General features: G+C 40.9%; 1 protein-coding gene across 2 annotated transcripts in view; it reads right to left on the reverse strand.

Annotated features, from left to right (window-relative positions):
- Positions 1–22,125, reverse strand: part of LOC144679523 (arf-GAP with SH3 domain, ANK repeat and PH domain-containing protein 1-like) — a 346,344-nt gene that overhangs the window by 121,069 nt on the left and 203,150 nt on the right. For both annotated transcript variants that reach the window (XM_078539997.1, XM_078539998.1), the window contains exons 13-14: positions 20,602–20,671; positions 683–770 (exon numbers count right to left, since the gene is read on the reverse strand). In XM_078539997.1, coding sequence (XP_078396123.1) covers positions 683–770; positions 20,602–20,671 — 158 coding nt within the window. The remainder of the gene's footprint in view (positions 1–682; positions 771–20,601; positions 20,672–22,125) is intronic.

Genomic DNA, 22,125 nt, shown 5'->3' on the forward strand with positions numbered 1-22,125 from the left:
TATACCCTCCTGTGCATACAGTCCATGGTCCTACTCAAATTATTTTCAAATTGCGAATTCGCCATTCTTAAGGCTAAATTTGTCAGCTGTGTAACCATTAAAAGGAGACTTAGCAGCATCATCCCTGTTAATCAGTAAAATAAATTATGATTACCTCAAAAATTCACTTTAAAAAGGTCCTTTTTTGGTTGTTTTAAATCAAAGAATGTGTTAATGTCATAACTGAGAAATGTTTTGAAAAGTTATTGGATCTAGCTGCAAGGCAACAACTTTAATATCTGCAGTTGGTGAAGGATCAATAACTGCATCTCAGCTAATGCTAATTTAAGTTCCTCATATACAATTGGCAACTTCAAGTTAATATCTCCTATGATCGTTTAAACAAACTTCTAGGGGAATACATGTAAAACAAGGAATAGCATAATTCCTTGTAATTATTTGCCTCTGTAAAAGAATCTGGATGGAGAGACTTGCTGTTTACTTAAAAGCTAAGTACAACTAGCAATATTTACAAGAGATTGTGCATACTGGCAGAATACCCAAATTATATAAGACTAAATATATATAAATCTGTGCGAGTATCTATAAATATATATTCCTAAATTGAAACATGAGGGAATTTCAAAACATCAAGTTATTTCACAACTACAGAATACAAGCCAATAATAGTAAAGAAACATACGCGATATCAAATCAAAACACTTCTTCTCATCGGCGGTTGGTTTCACCTGGCATGTCAGCAAATTCAGTCGTGCTGGTTGTCTGTTGGTCTAAAAATACAAAATACATATTAGAATGTACTGGAAGAGGAAGTGACCATAGGGAGAAAGTACTTTGTGTGCAAAGTATTTATTTCAGTTAACTCCATTGCTTGAAGGTTCCCTCTACAGCATATGAACCACACAATATAATAAAAGCAAAATACTGCAGATCTCTAACGAAAACAGAAAATGCTGGAAAATCTCAGCAGGTCTGGCAGCATCTGTGGAGAGAGAAACAGATTCAATGTTTCAAGTCCAATATGACTCTTCTTTGGAACTAGAGAGAGGTAGAAATGTGATGGGTTTTATGCTGTTGAGTGAAGTGGGGAGGGGCACCACCCCCCCCACCCCTGGCTTATTCAACAGCATAAACCCCATCATACCTCAACCTCTCTCTCGTTCCAAAGAACAGTCATATTGGACTTGAAACATTACATCTGTTTTTCTCTCCACAGATGCTGCCAGACCTGCTGAGTTTTTCCAGCATTTTCTGTTTTTATATAACCTCAATAATTTGTCTTGGATTTAATAGGGAGATTTTTCAGGCTAATAGTAGGCAACTTTCCAAATTTTCAAGTATATTGTAAAATTTACACCTTATAAACCTTTTTTAAAAAAGTGAAACAATCATAGGAACATGGACCACATATCAAAACCAAACAAATTTAGCTCTCAAATTTAGCAAGAATGTTCTCCTGTTTTAGTACTGACATTATGAAATTAAGCTGTGAGAGAATTATTTCAAATGGCAGAGTCCCATATTCCTCATTCAATTTCAAACTTTTCAGTTTAATCCTTCAAAGTGTAGAGCTGAAGCAAGGAGCTTAATATTAAAAGGATTATTTGGATTATTTAAATAGGTTTTCAATCTATATTGGAAATTTTAGAGGCCAATAAAATACTATAAACTTTGCTATACAGTACTTGTAGTTAATGATCATAATCTAGAGGCAATACCTTTGGGAAAACAAGTTTGAGTTTAGGGAGGAGATGAGCCAGCAGAACAGCATTCATTTTGTTGCAACAATGTCACGTGTAAGGTAGTGAAATTGCATCTTGATGCAGTTTGAAAAGAAATGACAACAAACCTGCTAACACTTTTCACAAAGCTTGAAAATGGGCTGTAACCTCAGGCTAGAGTCAGAAAGCACTGGCCCGCAGAAATTAGAAGAACTAAATACCTACTTACTTGGTCTTGAAAATTAGGTTGCCACTTCCGTTCGCCGGAGCTGCTTGAAGCCTGCAGTGAAAGACTCCTCTCAGGCCCCAGCAAAGTCGAGCTCCAGCATATTGAAGGAGGCTGCGCTCTCTTTTTTACAGCACTTGCTGCTGTCAAGCAGGTAAGTTTAAAGGGCCAGGGAATTTGACAGGCCAGGGGAATGCAAGTGTCTATAAATGCAGAGGATTTGTGGAGTGGGGGTGTCTGGGAGAGTGGGGGAGTCGGTCGGAGGTCGGTGGGGGGTGTGAGGTCGGGGGAGTGGGGGTTGTCGGAAGTCACTCAGAAGCTAGAAGAGGTTTCAATTCTCTAACTTTTTCTGTACTATTGGTATAACCCTGGAGGAAGCATCCGAAGTTAGTGATTTAAACCGCATTTTCAGGTGATTCCCAGTGCAGCGTAATTGTCCAGAGGAAGTGTGCACTTCTGGGCAATTGCCGTGCAAACCCTTACCTGGGAACATCCCAGAGGGATTCCCCAGCACATCTTTGGGGTATCCCCAAATCCGACGCTGGGGAGCTTGGAAATTACGGGCCGCAATGTTAAACTTGTAAGAAAAATTATTTGTTTAAATATATATTAGAAAATAGCAAAAACTCTACATACTGTGGGAATTAAGATATTAAAGGGAAAGATATAGGACATTTTGGGCAGGAAATGCTTATCCACTTATATGTTTACAGTCTTAAAATAACAGCCATCTTGTTTGGACAGATTATCATCAGAGGAAGGGTAAATGTCTAGAATCCAGCAGCAAATGTATCAATCAAGCATGTGTTAAGAAATAAATTTTGCAGAGCTGCACATTTTAACATATCAGTTAGAAGTAAAAAAATACAAGGGGCCGCATTTTCCTGTAGGAGACAGGTGACAGGAGGTGGGCTCAATTCCAGGTTGCGAACCCACCTCGGTCACAAATCCAGTACAGGCAGCAATTTTCCCCTGGTCAGGGCCTTAATTAGGTAAAGGGGAGGTCTGCCGTCCAATTAAGTGGTTGGACGCCAGAATGGAGGCAAAGAAGGCAGGATAAAAAAAACACAACTCAGCCACCAGAGTGCCTGAATCATCCAGCTCATTTTTAAGTACTGTCAAGGGACCTTCAGGGAAGAGAAAAATCTGTTCTGAAACTTCTCTTTGTTGTGCCCCATTTGTAAAACCCTCTACAAACTAGCTTCACAGTGGTCCACTGCTTGGAGCCTTCACTTTGCTGGTTCAGAGCCGCTCTACAAATACAGTCAGCAATGACCCTGAACATTCTCCCTTCTCTCCTCCGTATGTGTGCAGACTATAATGCACAGTTACTGGAGGTGCCAGTGAAGTGGTGCAATTGAGAACAACCACTTTGAGGGGTCTCTCTCCACATATGACCCTGAATCAAACAGCCCTTCTCAAAAGCCCTATGTGACCATCCTAAAGGTGTGAGACCACCGAATGAACAATGTCTTGGGCACTTCTGAGTTCACACCATCCAAGGGGAGTAGGGAGCTTAATGAGGTCTACCACTTAATAACCTTGATACACATTCCCTGATGGCTTGTATACAGTCAGTGATGCTCCACCTGCCAGTGATGAGGACCCTCGGAAATCACACATTGGGGGTCAGCACTTGGAGAAGCATGAGCAAATGTGTTCCCATCTGTCGGGAGTACCTTGAGGCCGTGCAGGATCATTGACTGCGAATAGAGGAGTCCATGCAGTAGATGAGCTCAACCAGGTCTCAGGGCTTGGAGCGCATGAGCTCCATCTGAGAGAGGGTGGCAAACTTCATGGCAAGACATATACAGCAGCACCTGGAGTGCATGCAGGAACAGCACACTGTCCTGCTCAGAATTTATGGCACTTTATGTAGTCTGGACCAGTCAGTTCAGCAACTGAGCACTGATGTCCATGAAATACATGAAGTACTTTGCAGCCTGGGCAGGTCAGATGCACAGGTGACCCAGAGGTAGCTGAAGGGGATGCTAGATGCACCCCAGTGGGGAGCTTCCCTCAAAGCAACAAGAGTGGCAAACAAAGTTTGAGGCTGTGCCTAAAGAGGTTGAGGATGTTACACCTCTCACAGCGTCCTCATCATCCTTGGCCCCTCTGACAGAAGGAGTATCTGTGGAGCAGCACCCAGTGACGAGAGGCTGCCCCTGCTGGCAGAACAGTCCCAAGGGAGGCCACCACAGGTCCCTTCAAGACGAGGGGCAAAAGCCACAAAGGCCAAGACATGAGCTGGCTGCCTCCACCTCCTCCAAGGCATGAAGGGAGAAGAACACAGGAGTGTCCAAGGATGGCATTGCATTGGTCTGAGCACTGAGTGAGTCTACTGTAGTATTAGGCTCACTCCGTAAAAAAATTTGCTCTTTGTTATCATGGGGTGCATGATTTAATAAGCGTTCTGCTGAACAGCAGTAAAAGTGTGTAAACAAGCATTAGCTTTTCACCAGTGACAGTGGAGACGCCCAGGCAGCAGTCCATCTCTCTGTGACTAAAATTATACATGTGGGACACATGGTTATCTTTCCTGTGCCAGCACAAGCTTGCTGCATTCACAGCCATGTGGTTAGTCCCTCAGGCTCAGAGTTCATCAGCTGAATCTTTGCTGGATTAGATGATCCCTCGCAATCATGGCTGCCTTGTTGTGATGCCCCCCCCAGACCTGGCCACCTCGACCAGCTCATGCAACAGAAGACTCCCCCTCCATTTCCCCTGCCCCATCCTCTCCGAAAACATCACATTTGCCTCTGTCTTGGCCTCTTCAAAGGTCACTCCCCTTTCTTGGGCCATGTTATGAAGCATTCAGCAGACCACGACCATGCGAGATACTCTAGCAGGTGTCATGAACAGAATGTATTTTGCTCTTACTGCCTGTAATCAGTATGCTCTGTATGGAAAGAGGTGTGTCTTCTCTTACCCTTGGAGTGTGTATTAAAATTAAATTCAACAGTAAGCTTTTGAGAGTTTAAAATAAAGAAAGAAGGTTATTTATTCTCACACATGTACCCCAAATTAGCGCAACATCACACTCAGTCTCAACCATACACACACACAGGCAGATTGGATATAGATAAAGGTCGTACACTTAAACAGATTACAGTTAATTCAGTCTCCAATTTACGATTCCCAGGCTCCCACGTGGCAGGCCTATGATTTCTTGTATAGTTTCAATGATTTAAAGTTGAAGTGAGGGTCTGTAAAGTGAAGTGTTCACAGCAAGTTGCAAGTTTTCTTGTAGTTGAATATCTGGAAGGTTGGTTCTCAGGTGAACTTTGAAACTGGAACAGGTTAGCACTTTAGCTGCTTGATGACTTGCAGCTAGTTTCAGAGTCTAAGTTCCAGAATGACTGACGGTTCTGATAGACCTGCTAGGTCACAGAGTAACAAGTGTGCAGTCTCTGAAACCAGCTTCAATCACTTGACTGCTGGGTTAGCACTTCTGAGGCCCACCCAGTCAAGTTTGGATGGGGGAGACCACAATGATACAATGGGAAGTTGACAGTGGCCATTGAGCTTCAATCTTCTCTTTTGTCCAGCATGAAACATGGAGACAGTCAGTCTGGAAACTCCATAGCATTTACGTACAGAGTACAAATGTCAAAAGTCACAGGATTTGCAGCAGCCATCTTAACAGCTTGTTTGTATCCAATTTTTAGAAGTATTGACTGAAAGTTCATAATATGACATGTTTGTACTGGACGTGACACAGGTGTGTATTGCTGTGGTTCAGACAGCAAAAGCACATTTTCAGCAGGCCAATGGACTGCTCAATGAAGGTTCTGTTGAGCAGATGTACATCATTGTAATACCTTTTAGGAAGTGCTCACGGCAGTGATAGAGAGGAGCCCTTGTCCCCTAGAATTCATCCTGGGGGGTGGGATGGAAGAGCTTTGGAAGGGTTAACTGGCAAAGAATGAAAGCTTCAGTGCAGTGGGAGAGAATCTATATTTTTCAATTTAATTTATATGTTTTTGAGGTGGACCCTACCTCAAAATAGGAGATGACCTGAAAATGAAACTAAAAGGGAAGCAGAAAAGGCACACACAGAAATGAGACTGAACTTCCCAGTTTCTAAGGAAACCAAAAACAAACTGAATTGGGGAATCAAAACTGAAACATTGTTGAAAGACATAAAAGGACACAGATCAATCTAAGCAGCAAGAGTAGCTGTGGAGACTGCTGGAGCAGAACAGACAAGTTGAAGACAACTCAAGAGAAAGAGGCTTAATCTAGAAGCTGAGAATAAGCAAAGAGAATGGGCTATAACATCCAAGCTCCAAAGCATCGTACTGCGGGGGAACCCCAAAGATGCGCTGGGGAATCCCCTTCGGAGGTTCGCAGGTAAGGTTTGCACAGCAATTACCCGGAAGTGCAAACTTCCCCTGAACAATTGCCCTGCACTGGAAACCATCCGAAAAATGCAATTTACATCAATAGTTAACCAGAAAAAGTTAGAAAAATTAAAACCTCTTCTAACTTCTGGGTAACTACTGCACAGGCCCAGACCGAACCTTCACAGAACTCCCCACACACCCACGAACCTCCAGGGGAATTCCCCCCCACCACAGGACTCGCCACATGGGGACTCTTCTCCCTCTGTCAGGCCCGACTCTCACTCCGCTGCACCACCGAGGCCTGACATAATCCCCAAGGCCCAACAGCCCATTCCACCCACCTGAAGCCCAACCCAACAAGCACCCCCACCCCACCAAACCTAGGCCTGATCTGACTCGACAGCCCCCAAGGCCTCCTCGAGGCCTGACCTGACCCCCAACCCACACCACATCCTGCAGTGTTCCACTGGCTCTAAAATCTAACTTTTTATTAAGGCCTTAATGAGTTTACTTTGTCTCATAATAGGTGCAGGTCTGTTCCAAGGTCCATGCTCTTTTGCATGCTGCAGAAAATGGTTGGCGCTAGAAACAGAAACAGTGAAACTTCCATCCACATTGCCCGATGGCAATTTTTTTTCCATCCCAATTCAGGACGGGAAAATCTGAGCTCTGTTGCGCTAAAAAGGTCTTCACAAATCAATTTGTTAAAAAAATCTGGAAAGCATGTTGGATAAGGGATGGCTGGGAGAACTCATTTCCCCCTGCTTTTTCCAATAGTGCAGATGCAGTCAGCTTCAATTCTGCTACTTGGAAATGTCTACCGTATAGGATTAATATATCTTCTGTATAAATAAAAAGACTTGACAAATACAAATATCTAAAGAGCAAGTTACATCTCATGAGATTAGAACAATTAAGGAAAAGGTTGTGCGCGTACTGAAGGGATGGAAATTAATAAAGGTCATGGATAGCAAGGGAAGACAGTGATTAAACACTGCAAAAATATTAGTATCGTGACAAGATGCTATATATCAGAGTACTCCTCCTAATGATGTTTTGCCAATCATTGTACTTGAGTCACATAACTTAATATCCTGGAGAGAATGTTGGCTCCAAACAGATTACGTTTTCAACACAAAATCAAACTTCCTCTTCAGCTGATAACTTTTTCCTAACTTAATGTGTAATTAATGACTCTCATTTGTCAATGCTCCCCACCCCAAATAGGGTACAATCTGGCCAAAAATCAGAAATGGACATAAAGTTCAGAGAGCTTTGAACATACTGGCAAACACACAAGAAATATTTGAAACTTCCAAAGCCTTATTAAACCTGAAATCAGTTATTTTTTTCTGATCGTATACACGTGCATTTCCGTTCTTTTGATTCAGTGATGTCTAAAAAGCCTCAAAATGCAATGGAACTTGTTGTTGATCTTTCTAAGCGACTTGATATGTTCAGTAAAATGAAAATCATTGTTGTAATAGGAAAAGACTGTTTAACAAATACGAAAACTTAAACATTGAACTATTGTTGAAATACACAAGGAACTTCATTTATCATCCCCTGGTCCTAAATTAACATTTCCTCTCAGGCGAGCTGCCTGTGGAGGTGTGAGCAGCATCAATAGCCCTCCACGAGTATGCAGATGAGGCCCAAAGCTAATTGCTATTGATCTTCTAGTCACATTGGACCCACAAATGGGCCCAAACAAATGTTTATCCTTTAATATTTGCTCATCAGTTGAATTTTGTAACACCAGAGGTTTGCTTAATATTGTCTTTGCAAAGGAGCTAATTACAACAAGAGATTTTCCCCTCGCATTTCAGTCTAACAGTTTGACTGTGAGCCTCAGATTCAGTGTGTGCTGCCTGAACAATAACTACTGGATGTGGCAAAATTTCAGAAACTGGCAGCTCAAAGGCAGCAGTGATTCGCTTCCCAACTGTTCTGCCTGACAAGCCGCCTTCTTTGTTTCCACCACCAATAGGGGCTCCCCACTCATGGTCAATGATAGCCTGCACTTTTATAGCACCTTTAATGTAATATAATTTCCTGAAATGCTTCACTGGAGTGCTAGCAAACAAAACTGAGCCATATAAGATATTAGGACAGGTGACCATAAGTTGGTTAATGCAACAGGTTTAAAGGAATGCTTGAAAAGAGGACAGAGGTCGAGAAACAGGAAGCATTAGAAAGGGAATTGCAGTGCTTAGACCAGGACTGTTGAAAGCACAGTCACCAATGGTGGAGCAGTGAAAACTGGGGATACACAAGAGGCAAAATTGGAGGGAAGCAGAAATCTTGGAGGATGTAGGACTGGAGGAGGTTGCAAAGATGGAGAGGGGCAAAGCCATTGCAAAAAAGGATGAAAATTTTAACATTGAGCCACTGCTTAACTCTGGGTCAATATAGGTCCGCGGGAGGTGGGTGAACAGGACTTGGTGCAAGTTAGAATATGAGCAGCAGGGTTTTGGGTGAGCTCAGGTTTGTGGAGTAAGGTGGGAGGCCAGCCAGAGAGTGTCAGAATTGTCAAGTCTACATGAATGAGGGTTTCAACAGGGGACAAGCTGGGATAGGGATGGAGACAGAATGTTACAAGGTGGAAGGAGGCAGCCTCAGTGATGGAGAGGATATAGGAAGCTCAGCTCACAGTCAAATAGGAGAGCAAGATTGCAAACAAGCTGAGGAGTGGAATCAGTAGCTAGAGAACAGAGTTTGTGACTCCATCAATTTTATTACCAGAATCTGATCATTGAAGGTATAGTTTGGAGGTGTGGGGTGTGAGGGGGCGAATGGATGGTGAAGGGAGCAGTGAAAAACTATGCATACAGCAAGGTTACCCAAACAGAGACCAGCAAATTGAAGACCAGGATGCAAAAGCAATCCTATGATTGAAGCTCTGACTTAAGACTCCAATATACTGCTTTTACAACTACTGGGTCACCTTAGTTATACTCAAGGTGACATCTAGGCTGAGTTATTGCTCACCCGATGGTAGATCTGCAATGATATGTAACTGGCATCCTTTTTGAAAATGTCAATTAAGTCTAAGCTAAATTTCACATAACATGAGACATTTCATACAACCCGTTTCTGTTGGGTTAAGCAAATGCAGTTCCCTGGTTATGCTGTGACGTTAGTAGCTTTAGCAATAAATAACCTGTTGATTCCCAGATTATTCAGTAGTTGCACTTTTTGGCATAGCTACGGGCCTCATGTTATGGGATAATTTTGAAGCTTCTTCACATGAACCTGATACTCAGATAAGATGGTGATTTACTGCATCTATATACTGCTGTATGAAGTATTCATTGTGCATGCAAAAACACCTAAAATCAGAAGAACTAACTTCTGAAGAATACAATTCAGTACTGCAAAATAATTCATTTGCTTTAAGCATCCTAATTATTTTGCATTCGGCCATCATGCCATATTCGTTTATCTTACAGACAGGACTTCTCTTGACTAAGCTCCCTGGCTCTGCTTTATGATTGTTGGTCTGGATGACACCTCTCCCTGTGTCGAATTCATCACGGAACGAATGCAGTGATTGCTGGATCTTTCTGTGCTCAGATACTTCTGGATCAACATAAAATAGCTTTGCTGGTTGGCTAACTAATTGATGCAGCATACAGATAGCTAATTTGAGTGATTTAGAAAACTGCTTGCAGTGAGGCAGGCATTAGCTATTGTCCTTTCATTGATTGTCGAGTGCAAATAAATTAATAATAATGTTGTTAACAAGTTCCCGTGAATGATGTTTTGAGTATGGTAACAAGAATGTTTCATTAATAGATTTGATATGAAAGGTGCTGCAAATGGCTCAATGTGAAGCTTGAGAAGTTTTGCAACTCTGATGAAAAGTTGCACTTAAAATTCTAACTCAGCAATTCTCTCCAAAGATGCTGACTAACCTATTAACTGACATAAAAGAAAATGCTAGAAACAAAGAATTTGATGTGACTGGTGTCATTTTGGCTTGGAAACCCAAATGGTTTAGTGTGGCAATTTCAAAGTCACAGAACAAAATATATCTTGTGGGAAAGATTTTGGGTTGGATTGGCTTTATTTTTGAGGCAGAAGGATATTATATCCAACCAGTGGTTCTGTGTGGAGACTGGTCTACTTCACCATCTTTATTAATGATTTCGAAGAATACATGGAAGAGAATTATTCACAAGTTTGTGGATCATACAAAAATTTGTATTGCTTATGATGGAATCCGTGGTTTTAAAGCTTGTGTTTTTTGAGAAAATCCTACTTGAAGGGAAACTAAGAAAGCAAACTGACCCTCTCAGTTTCTAAGGACACTAAGACTGAAACCGAGATTGGAAACCAAAATTTCTGGGGAGACTCAAACTGATTGTAATTATATGAAAAGAATACAATTAGCAGAGCTCAGAGGATGTTGACTATCCCAGTGGTGCAGTACAGGCAGGCTGAAGATGACGAGGCTAAATCCAGAAACTGAGAATAGGCAAATATACAGCTTCTATAGCTGTTTCCATTACTTGGAAGATGACATTGGTGGATCTACACCATCCAGGTCATTGTAAGCAGAGAAGAGGATGTTCTAGAGACGTGTGCCATTTTTGGTGACAACCATGCTCGTGGAACTTGGGCTGGTCCTGTGCTACTGCCGGCTGGGGATCAGGCACAAGGAAGACAAAGTTTATGACTAAGATTGATGACATGTATGCTGAATGGACTGTCAAATCAATTTGTAAGCTATGTCTTAGTTGTATCTGACATTTAATGTGTAATTTATAGTTTATAATCAACAGCAATTTGCCAAATAATTCATGTTTAACTTATACTGACCCTGGCTTTTAGGGTACAGGTGGTTACCCAACTTAGTATTTGGTGCTTGCGTTTTTTGACTCTTGTATCGATAAAATTCTTTTGTTTAAAGTGTAGAACGTTGTGGCTTCATTCTTTGCGATAAACTAGGATTTCAGTTTTTTTTAAAAAAAGTTACTGGCCTCAACCATAACAAAATTGGCAGTTGGTGTGGTCTACATGGATTTTAGCAAGGCTTTTGACAGGGGCCCACATGGCAGAAATAAAAGCACATGAAATCCAGAGGAATGCAGCAAGCTGAATATAAAATTAGCTCCGTAGCAGGAAACAAAGGGTAATTGTTGTGGCTGGAAAGCTGTTTCCTGTAGGGTTCAGGGCTCAGTACTAGGTGCTCTGCATTTTTGTGGTATATATTAATGATTTTGACATAAACATAGGGGGAATGTTCAAGAAGTTTGCAGACAGCACAAAAATTGGCTACGCGGTAGATAGTGAGGAGGATTGCTGTAGACTGAAGGAAGATATTGATGGACTGGTCAGGTAGGCAGATAAGTGGCAAATGGAATTCAACCTAGTGAAGTATGAGGTCCTGCATTTGGAGAGGTCAAAGGCGGCAAAGGATTACATAATAAATGGGAGGATACAGAGGTGTAGAAGAAATGAGACACCTTGGAATGAATATCCACAGATCCCTGAAGGTAGGACAGGATGATGGGGCGGTTAGGTTAAGGCAGCATATAGAATCCTTTCATTTATTAGCTGATGCATAGAATATAAGAGCAGGGAGGTTATGCTGGAACTATATAAAACATTAGCTAGGCAACACCTTGAGTACTGTGTGCAGTTCTGGCCACCTCATTACAGAAAGGATGTAAGGATGTTGCTAGGATCAGAAAATTGCAGCTATGAGGAAACATTGGGTAGAATGGGGTTGCTCTCCTTGGAACAGAGGAGGCTGACAGGAGATTTGATTGCGATGTACAAAATTGTGAAGGGCCTGGATCGTGTGGATGCTTTAGCAGAGAGGTCACTGGCTAGGGGCTTAGATTTAAAGCAATTGTTAGAAAGATTAGAGGGAAGTTGAGGATTTTTTTTTCACCCAGTGGGTCGTCGGGGGTCTGGAACTCTGCCTGAAAAGGGCAGTAGAGGCAGAAATCCTCAACTCATTTAAAAGGTGTCTGGATATGCACCTCAAGTGCCGTAACATGCAGGGTTACGGACCAAATGCTGTAAAGTGGGATTAGGTTGGGTTTTTTGGCTTGGGTAGACACGATGAGCCAAGTGGCCTCTTCCTGTACTGTACATTTTCTATGATTCTAATGATATCATTGAACCAAGTCAAAGTACCTGAGGTTCTTCAGTCCTACTGGTGCCAAAGCCTGATGGATCATTTTGGAAATAAGTGTGGAAGATGCCACCATGCGGGTGGACTAATTTCGGTACAGTTCTATCCACAAAGATAAGTACGAGCAGCTGACTGTGTTGAAGGACAAAATGTACAAGAATTGATTCTACTATTGTGCTTATCAGCTACCCTTCAAAATATGTTGAGCACCTCTATGACTACTCAACTGTACTGACCCAGTTCTTTGATCACCACTGCATTATGCCACAGGTTAAGTATCAAAGAGAAGAAAGGCCGAGAAGCTCTGAAAGCCAACTTGCATACCATAGTCCGGTTCTCTTTGTCTATAAGCAGCTACTCTAGCTGGTAGGCATCAATGAGGAATTGCAGAAGGTATACTAGTCGACATAACATACTTCAAATTCAGGCATATATTTGTGGGTAGCACTGTTTGCAATAGCAGCTTAACCACACAGTAAATAATAGAAGATATCATCTTTGACCAGGACTCTGCTGACGAGCCTCCTCTCTTAGGTGGCTGCTGTTTCAATGATGACTTGACTGAATGTAGGAGGGTTGATCAGTAAGTTTGCAGATGACACGAAAATTGATGGGGTGGTAAATAGTGGAGTAGGATAACTTAGATTACAGGAGGATATAGACAGGCTGGTTAGATGGGCTGATCAGTGGCAAATGGAATTTAATCCGAAGAAGTGTGAGGTGATGCACTGGGGCAGGACAAACAAGGCACGGGAATACACGATGAATGGTACGACCCTGGGAAACACAGAAGATCGAGGGACCTTGGTGTGCATGTCCACCGGTCCCTTAAGGTAGCGGGACAGGTAGATAAGGTGGTTAAGGAGGCATATGGGATACTTGCCTTTATTAGCTGAGACATAGAACATAAGAGCAGGGAGGTTATGCTGGAACTGTATAAAATGCTGGTTAGGCCGCAGCTAGAGTATTGTGTGCAGTTCTGGAATCCGCATTATAGGAAGGATGTGATTGCACTAGGAGAGAGTGCGCAGGAGATTTACCAGAATGTTGCCTGTGCTAGAGAGTTTTAGTTATGAAGAGAGATTGGATAGACTGGGGTTATTTTCCCTGGAGCAGAGGAGATTGAGGAGGGAAAAAGATTGAGGTGTATAAAATTATGAGGGGCATAGGGTAGACAGGAAGGAACTTTTCCCCTTGGTGGAGGGATCAATAACAAGGGGGTATAGAGTTAAGGTAACAGGCAGGAGTTTTAGAGGGGGTGTGAGGAAGAATTTTTTCACCCAGAGGGTGGTGGGAATCCGGAACTCACTGCCTGAAAGGGCGGTAGAGGCAGAAACCCTCATAACATTTAAGTAGTATTTGGATGTGCACTTGTGATGCTATGGCATACAAGGCTACGGGCCTAGTGCTGGAAAATGGGATTAGAATAGTTAGGTACTTGTTTGACCGGCGCAGACTCAATGGGCGGAAGGGCCTTTTTTCTGTGCTGTAGACCTCTATGACTCTATGCTAAGCCGATGTCGCCCCACAGAGTGGTCTGAAATTATCTTGGCATCAATGCTAAAGACCAAGTAAATGACCACCACTTTCTCAAGTGTAGTTAGGGATGGACAATAAATGCTGGCGTTACCAGTGATACCCACATTCAAAGAATGAATAAAACAAAATTATTTCCCCTTGTGCGCTCTCAAATATATTGTAAGAGAAAACAGTTAATAAAAAATTCACAATTGTAATTGTTTTGTTAAACATTAAAATCTCTTTCCCCATGATGGAAAAACTCTTTTCATGTGAATTGTGCTGTACAATTATAAGCAGAGTGCAACAGATATAATATCTGAAATTTTCATTTGGTAGTACAGAACTTGAGTATTGCTGAAAAGAGACAGGTCTAAACTTTTCGCCTTGCAATCAGGACACTTCACAAGAATACCAATAGAAGGGGAAAACAACAATTTATACTTTATGTGATTGGTTGGCTATGATTAGTAGAGGCATTGCCATGGAGAATGCACCAGTAATAGTGACTGATAGTTAATTGCCAAGCATTGTACAAAATTTAAACCAGGGAGCTTGACCCGATTCCTCAGGGCAATTGCCTTGACCAATGAGTCAGCGAATGGCTGTCACTTATTTTGTTTGGCTGAAACAGCTGGCCCAATGTGTGTACATGTTCTTTCTGCCTGCAAAGAAAAGGGCCCTGTGTATTAATGTATGTAGCTTCTAGTACACGGAAATGCACCACACTTTGAGCCTGGCCACATCTTAAATTGGTTGTCAATGTAATTCTTAGCACACTGAGGATCATTTAGCAAATGTTGTCCAATCATAGCCAACCAATCAGCACTCGCTTCACATACACTAAATTGCTGTTCTCCCCTTATTTTCGTATTCTTGCGAAGTGCCCTGATGAGTGCAAGATGAAAAGCTTAGCTATGGCTCTTTATTCAGAAATTTGAAATTTTGGGAAGTTGTTTACTGCCGATGGAACTCCCTCTCGCTAAGTGTGGGAACTCTATAAATACAAACAGCATAGTTGAACATTTCACATTATTTGAGAGCCTAGTGCATTAACTTGAAAATTTTAGACTATTTATTACAGATTTAATTTTGACAGACTTTTTCTACAGTATACTATATATCAATTTCTTGGCTATCACTGATTGAACTATTATTGTGTAGATATTAGGGTATTATTAAATAACACAGGCTGCCATTTGGTTGCTGTACAATGTATTTCAAAAGAAGACAAATATAAGTGTAACCAACAACAGCGAGAATCAAAATTATTTTTGGGCATTTAAGGTCATGAATAGACATGCTGAACATATCATTCAGGCTTTAAACAGTGTTCAAATGTAATTACATCATGTGAGTCATGTTACACATTATAATATACATTTCTTCTAGTACATATCCTGTGAAAAGTGCAAAACAATGAGAATGTACAATTCATAATATTCTCCTTTTTCATGCAAAATAAACTTATTATAAATGTAGAATTTCAAGGCTGAAGGTTCTCCTAGGGCTCTTGCAATAGCCCCGGATATGCATGCCAGTGCTTTCAATCTCTTCAGAACGTACTTATTATAAGTTTATTTAATGTGCCCTGAGAAACCATGTATCAATTCAGTAAATATAGCAACAGTATAAGCAGACACTTATCTACTCAAGAAACAGTAATGTTACTGAGACAACACCCCCGCCCTCCCAAGTAGTCATAGCATACTGCCTTCTAATTATACTATAAAGCACTGTTCAGTTTGTCATCGTCACAAATTAATAAGGCAATGATATAGGTTTTAATAACGAAACTGGAACACAGTTTGTGTTTATATGGTTGCTTATACAGAAGAACAAAAGCTTTAGCTTGTTACATTGCATATCTGCACTACATTATAGAAAGGATTACACACTTCAGTGATGTTTCTAGGCTAGATATTTCAATAAATATGTAACAATCGTGCAGAAATTCCAGCTTTCCATATAGTTTAAATCCTGACCAAACTACTTCAATTCTCAGGCCCTCAGATAGGGATTGTTAAAAAAAATCTAAATTTTGTTCTTTAGATTTATATCCAGTGAAGTTGTGTTCTTCAACAAAACTACTTGCTTTACTGCAATGAAAGTCATCGCAGTGCTTGAAGACCAGAGGCTGCTCTCTCATCAGAGAGACACGACTGGTGGTGAGTTTAACCTGAGGTTAAGGTGATGGGTTGAGAAAGTGGGGCCTTCATAGATGACCTCAGCCGGCACAAGAATCGAACCCGCGCGGTTGTCTTCACTCTGCATCACAAACCAGCCTTCCAGTCAACTGAGCTAACCGTTCCCAATATAAAACAGTTTACTCAATTAGAATTTACAAATCATGTAGTTACAATATATTCTCCTCCCTTATCATATCAAATAGTTGCTTGGTTATACAGAACTGGAATATTACAGAAAAGCGAGACATTTTGCTAAAACTTTTCCTCTTGCAGTCATCGGGACAAATACAAGAATGCCAAATTCCAAATTTCAAACAATGACAACAATTTATACTTCAGGAGAAAAGGGTGCTGATTGGTTGGCAAGTTGACTCGTGATTTGCTGAGGCACTGTCGTGGAGAAAGCAATGGGAAACTATAGGCTCTCCAAGCTCCTGGGAAATTAAAAAAGGTGCAAAGCTTGAACATATTCCTTTTGTTTGCAGAGAACAGGTCCCAGTGCATGAAAGTTATGTTGCTTCTTGCAAGTGGAAATGAGCCAAGTTATGAGCTGAACTGATTATCTTAAATTGGTTGTTAGCATAGCTGTTGACACACTCGGGATAGTTCAGCAAGTTCTGTCCAATCATGGAATAACATAACAGATGTTTTGTTTTGGGGTTTGCAAGCTCTGGATGGTCAAGTACAGTCTGTACTCTGCTTCATACAAAAAACAAAGGAACATGCTGTTTGATTCAATCAACCAATTGGTGGGACATACAGCCTAGATACCTGGCATCACACCAGCGCTGAATTTCATACACGACATTACTCAATTGTGTGGTATGCAGAATATCTTTTAGGCCTGACAGCAGTATCCTGTTAGTGGAAATACCACTCTGTAGCCACTGCATAGTAGCAGCATGAAAGTTTCCTTAACATGTTTTTCAAACTTTTGAGATACTTTTGCCTTTCCAGGGTAACCTGGTTAAACTGGCCACTTTTTGGGTCCAAAATCGGTGGTCTTTGGCCCATTTGCCAGTCTGCGCAGTACACAGCAAACAATGATCTGATCAGGATAGCCATTATCCTACAGGATAGGTTGGTGTGCTCTTATTTCTGTGTCAAGCTTGCAAAGTGAGCAAATGGCTAGGGCCCTATTTACAAGATTGCTGATAAGACCAATCTTATATCACATGGAGCTATGCAAATCCCAACGTGTATATTGACCTGTGAAGGTAGGCTTGCTGTAGACAGTAGTGGACAATCCATTAGCACTGCTAGACTCATTGCCGCTGCCTGCCAAGTTTTCTCCTGACGAAACTACATATCTTCAGCTGGGACTTTGATCCCTGTTGAAGCAGAAATGGACCAGCGAAGCTTTTCACATGGAAGACCAGTGAGTGAAGGGGGAAGGAGGCCAAGCCCATTTTTACAGCAGTAGATGCCTTAAAGGTCTTTCAATGGATGAAGATGTGCAAGTGGATGGGTAAGTGGGTGAGTGAATGGATGAATGGGTGAGTAGTCTGGTAGTGTGGGGCAGGGGGAGGGATCAGGTCCAGTTGAGTTACACTGGCTAATCACCCAGTTAGACTATGTATTAAACTGTGTCACATTTGCAGGCTAAGCATGCAGGTAGCTCCCAAGTATCTGGCCTGGGTCTCTGACACCAAGCTCAGTGTTGGAGACATTCGTGGAGGGCCCAGGACTACAAATCAACCCACCAGAAGTTTAAACTTCCTGGGCAATTCCAGGGCATGTACATGCATCAGGACGTCTGTGGGGTCCTGATACACATCTCCCAACTTATATCCCATCTCTGACAATCAGGATACTGGAAGACTTGGGCTATTATGTTAAAACTACCTAAATATTTAAAGCCAAGATTCTTCAAATAATATTTAGTGATGCTGCGTGAAGGAAAAGACAACTTAAGCAACATTCCTTCCACAATTATCTTTACCAGGAAAGATTAACTGGTCACTTTCTCATAGAAGCTGTTGTGAACTTTCTTCACCCTTTGCATTAGGTGGCCAAAGAGAAAACCTGCAAGGCGAAAGGGGGAGGAGTTCACAGATGAAATTAAGAACCTGCAGAAATATGCTAAAAAGATGATCAGAGGCCTGAAAATTGAATCAAAAAAATGTAAAAAATTTCCCAGTCCTTGGGGGAAATAACATTTTCCAATAAAACCTCTCTCACTATAACAGAATTGATGTTACTGGGTATAGCTGGAGCCTAATTCATGACAAATTCACACCACACTGTCACGCATCAGTGTTGGTCCCAATTCAGGATAGATAAATCTATATATAGACTATATATCTGCTTAAACAGTGACTGATGACATCATTGGGTTTAAAGAAGATGGTGGCTCTGACGAGGTGAGGGAGCTAAACTAACATGCACAAAGTTTATAGTGAATTATCCCTATGTTTATAATTGCATCTGTAATAATATCAGTTCATTTTCTTCCCTTAATTTCAAAGATTTAATTAAATCTATCAATACTCTAAAAACCAAAAAAACTTAATGGTTAGAATGTAAAGACAATTTAATTGTTTGAATAGGAAAAGGCAAAGTATGAACTCAATAGACAGTTTATACTGTGGGCTTAGGCCTATCAGGAACTGGTTTGAGATTATTCAAACTAATTTCAATAAGATCTATGCTGGACTCAAACACAAGCTCTAGAAGCAGCTCTAGATGAAATAACCATATTAATTTTGCAGTAGGCAACTACCAGGATTCTCTACACTTTCAAAATACAAGTTTGGAGTAATGGAATTCGAGGTTGTAATGAGTCACATGTAAAAGTTTACTGCAAATGGGAAGATCAAACCTTAAATATACTTGCACCATAATAGGAACAGAATTAAAGCCAGTGCTGAAAAAGATCTGGATGCTTCAGTACACACTCCCTACAGTCATGAAACCATGCCTAAAGCAAACAAGTTCTAGATTATCTTTACAGGATGACTCAGTATAAAGCAAAGCATACCATGTTATCCCTATACAAACCTTGGGTAGGCCTCAGTTTAAAGCAAAGCATACCATGTTATCCCTATATAAACCTTGGGTAGGGCTCAGTATAAAGCAAAGGATACCATGTTATCCCTATACAAACCTTGGGTAGGCCTCAGTTAGGAAACTATCTAGTTTTGGTCTCCTCACATGGCATGGGATTGAAATTGTTTTAAATTTTAGTTTTTAATTCTACCACGCCAATTGCATCTCCACATCCTGTTCACTCCCATCCTCTGAGTTTCACAAATTGCTCAAGTTAATACTCAATACCACATATGCTTATATCATTAACTTGTTCCTTAATATTTAATAAATTGAGATTCTGGAACTGGTGCATAGGAGGACAACAAGATTAATTGCCAACTTAAAACACCTTGGTTACTCAAAAAGGTTCCAAGAGCTAGGTCTGTATTCTTTAGAGATCCCGGGTAATTTGACTAATGTATATGAAACAATGAAAGTATTAAATTGTAGTTATATGGAGCAATTAATTTAAACTCAATTGGTTAGGGAGGACCAGGGATCATGCTTACAATTTAAGCAAAGGCAGACTACATTAGATGTTAGGCAGTTCTTTGTTTCCCAGGCAATAATGAACCTGTGGAAAAGATCGCTGCTGTGTGTGGTGAATGCTGATCCATGGTATGGCTTCAAGGGAGAACTGGGCTCATTTCTGACCAAGTTGGAGATCACCTCGTACAAGAAGCAGGTGTCTTGTAATATAAATTGGGGTCTATGTGATCTCCTGGACTCGTTCAAATTGCCAAGAGACATTTCCAGATGTCTTCCTGAATTGGCCTAGATTTTTTTGCCTCTCCCCTTCAATACATGGCTTCGGGCATGTGGGGATTATCCGCATTGTTTATCAGGCAGACTAGATACACCAGGGAATGATTTCCTATTTGTCACTTTCATATATTTGTATGGTGTGATTGACTACTAAATTTTCCTAGTACTTTTTCTCTAGTCATAGTGATTGCTTGCAGTTTCTCCCTCCCTTTTGCCCTTTGATTTTCTATTACAATTGGGATGCTTTTAGTGTCTTCTACCATGACAGATAAAAAAGATACAAAATGCTTGTTATGAAGGAGAAGGGGATAGAGGGTTATGATGATAGATTTAGCGGAGAAAGGATGGGAAGCGGCGCAAATGGAGCATAAACATCAGCATGGACTTGTTGGGTGAATGTTTAAGCTATTTATCCTACATAATCCTATTAGCATCACAGAATTAACATTCCTTTTTAATGAAGAAAACTTTAGTTTTTAATTCTGCCACACTATTTGCATCTCTACATCCTGTTCATTTTCCTCCTCTCAGTTTCACAAATTGCTCAAGTTAATATTCGATACCTCATATGCTTATATCAGCTAGTTCCTTAATATTTAATAAAATAACTCCCAAATTCCTTTTTTGCTCTAAGAAAATATGAGCAGTCATTACTCACAGTTGCATGTGATATCGTCAAGTAGCCATTCTTGACCGTGCATTTTCTTCTCTGCCAAACTTTTCGAAGACTAAAATAAAAAATATCCAAATAATCACTTCATGTAATATAAAATTAGTAGCAATACAATACTCTAACTTATCCTCATACATACCATCTATATTCACACAAAAACACATTCACATAACGCATTTGCACATACTGAAATAAAAAGTAGAAGCCTGAAATAAGGCTAGAAAACAAAGCAGTGTGGTCAGCATCCAGAAAGAGAAATATTAATGTTTCCGATAGAGATCCTTCATCAGAAAGAACTGTTTCCACCTGAAATATTAATCTATTGTTCTTTTCTACTACTGACATATTTGCTGTATGTTTCCATCACTTAATTTTTGATGTGCCACATCCAAATAGTTTAGCAGAATCTGTGTACTGCTTTGTGCATTCCTGACTGTTAGATAACCTGCTTTCTCGTAAGTTTTATTTCTCTTTACAATTCTGTCAGTCAGTCATTTCTGGCACAGAAGGCAGCCATTCATTTAATTACACAAGTATATGCAGGTGGAAGGCATTGATTAGATACAAACAAAAAACTACTGCGGATGCTGGAAATCCAAAACAAAAACAGAATTACCTGGAAAAACTCAGCAGGTCTGGCAGCATCGGTGGAGAAGAACAGAGTCGACGTTTCGAGTCCTCACCACGACCTGTTGAAGGGTCGTGAGGACTCGAAACGTCGACTCTTTTCTTCTCCACCGATGCTGCCAGACCTGCTGAGTTTTTCCAGGTAATTCTGTTTTTGTTTTGGCATTGATTAGATGACTGCTTGAACACAAAGAAACACTTCCACTCTAATTAAGTTTTGTCTTTTTGTTAGTGTCCCTTTGTGAGAGGGGGAGGGAAAGAGAGAGGGGGAGGGAAAGTATAAAGAGATTTTTATTGGCACTGGTGGAACAGCAGTTTTTTTCACTTTGTGAATGAATCTTGTACTGTGTATAAATTGGCCTCTGGTTTCCTATTTCACCAACTGGCTTGTCAGGAGTTTAACAATTTGGCCCAGCAAGTCCATACTGGCTCTTCATAGAGCAATCCAGTCAGTTCCACGCCCCACTCTGCAGAAGGTTTATTTCCTTCAAGAGCTCATCCAATTTCTTTTTGAAACCATTGATTGTTTCCACTTTCACCACCCTTGTGTGCAGAGTGTTCCAGGTCATTACCACTTGCTGCGTAAAAAAGTTCTTCCTCAAATTCCTCCAGCATTTCTTGTCCAAGACCTTAAATCTTTGTCCCCTAGTCCTTATAGTATAATGAGAACAATTTCCCTTGTCTACCTTATTCAAACGTGTCATCATCTTGTACACTTCTATCAAATCTCCCCTCAATTTCCTTTGCTCCAAGGAGAACAATCTCAGCTTTTCCAACCTCATCTAAAGTCCCCTATCCATGGAACCATTCTGGTAAATCTATTCCGTACCCTCACATCCTTCCTAATGTGTGGTGACCAGAATTGGACACAATACTCTAGCT

The sequence above is a fragment of the Cetorhinus maximus genome, chromosome 4 (assembly GCF_964194155.1).
Source record: "Cetorhinus maximus chromosome 4, sCetMax3.hap1.1, whole genome shotgun sequence".
In the NCBI taxonomy this organism is placed as follows: Eukaryota; Metazoa; Chordata; class Chondrichthyes; order Lamniformes; family Cetorhinidae; genus Cetorhinus; species Cetorhinus maximus.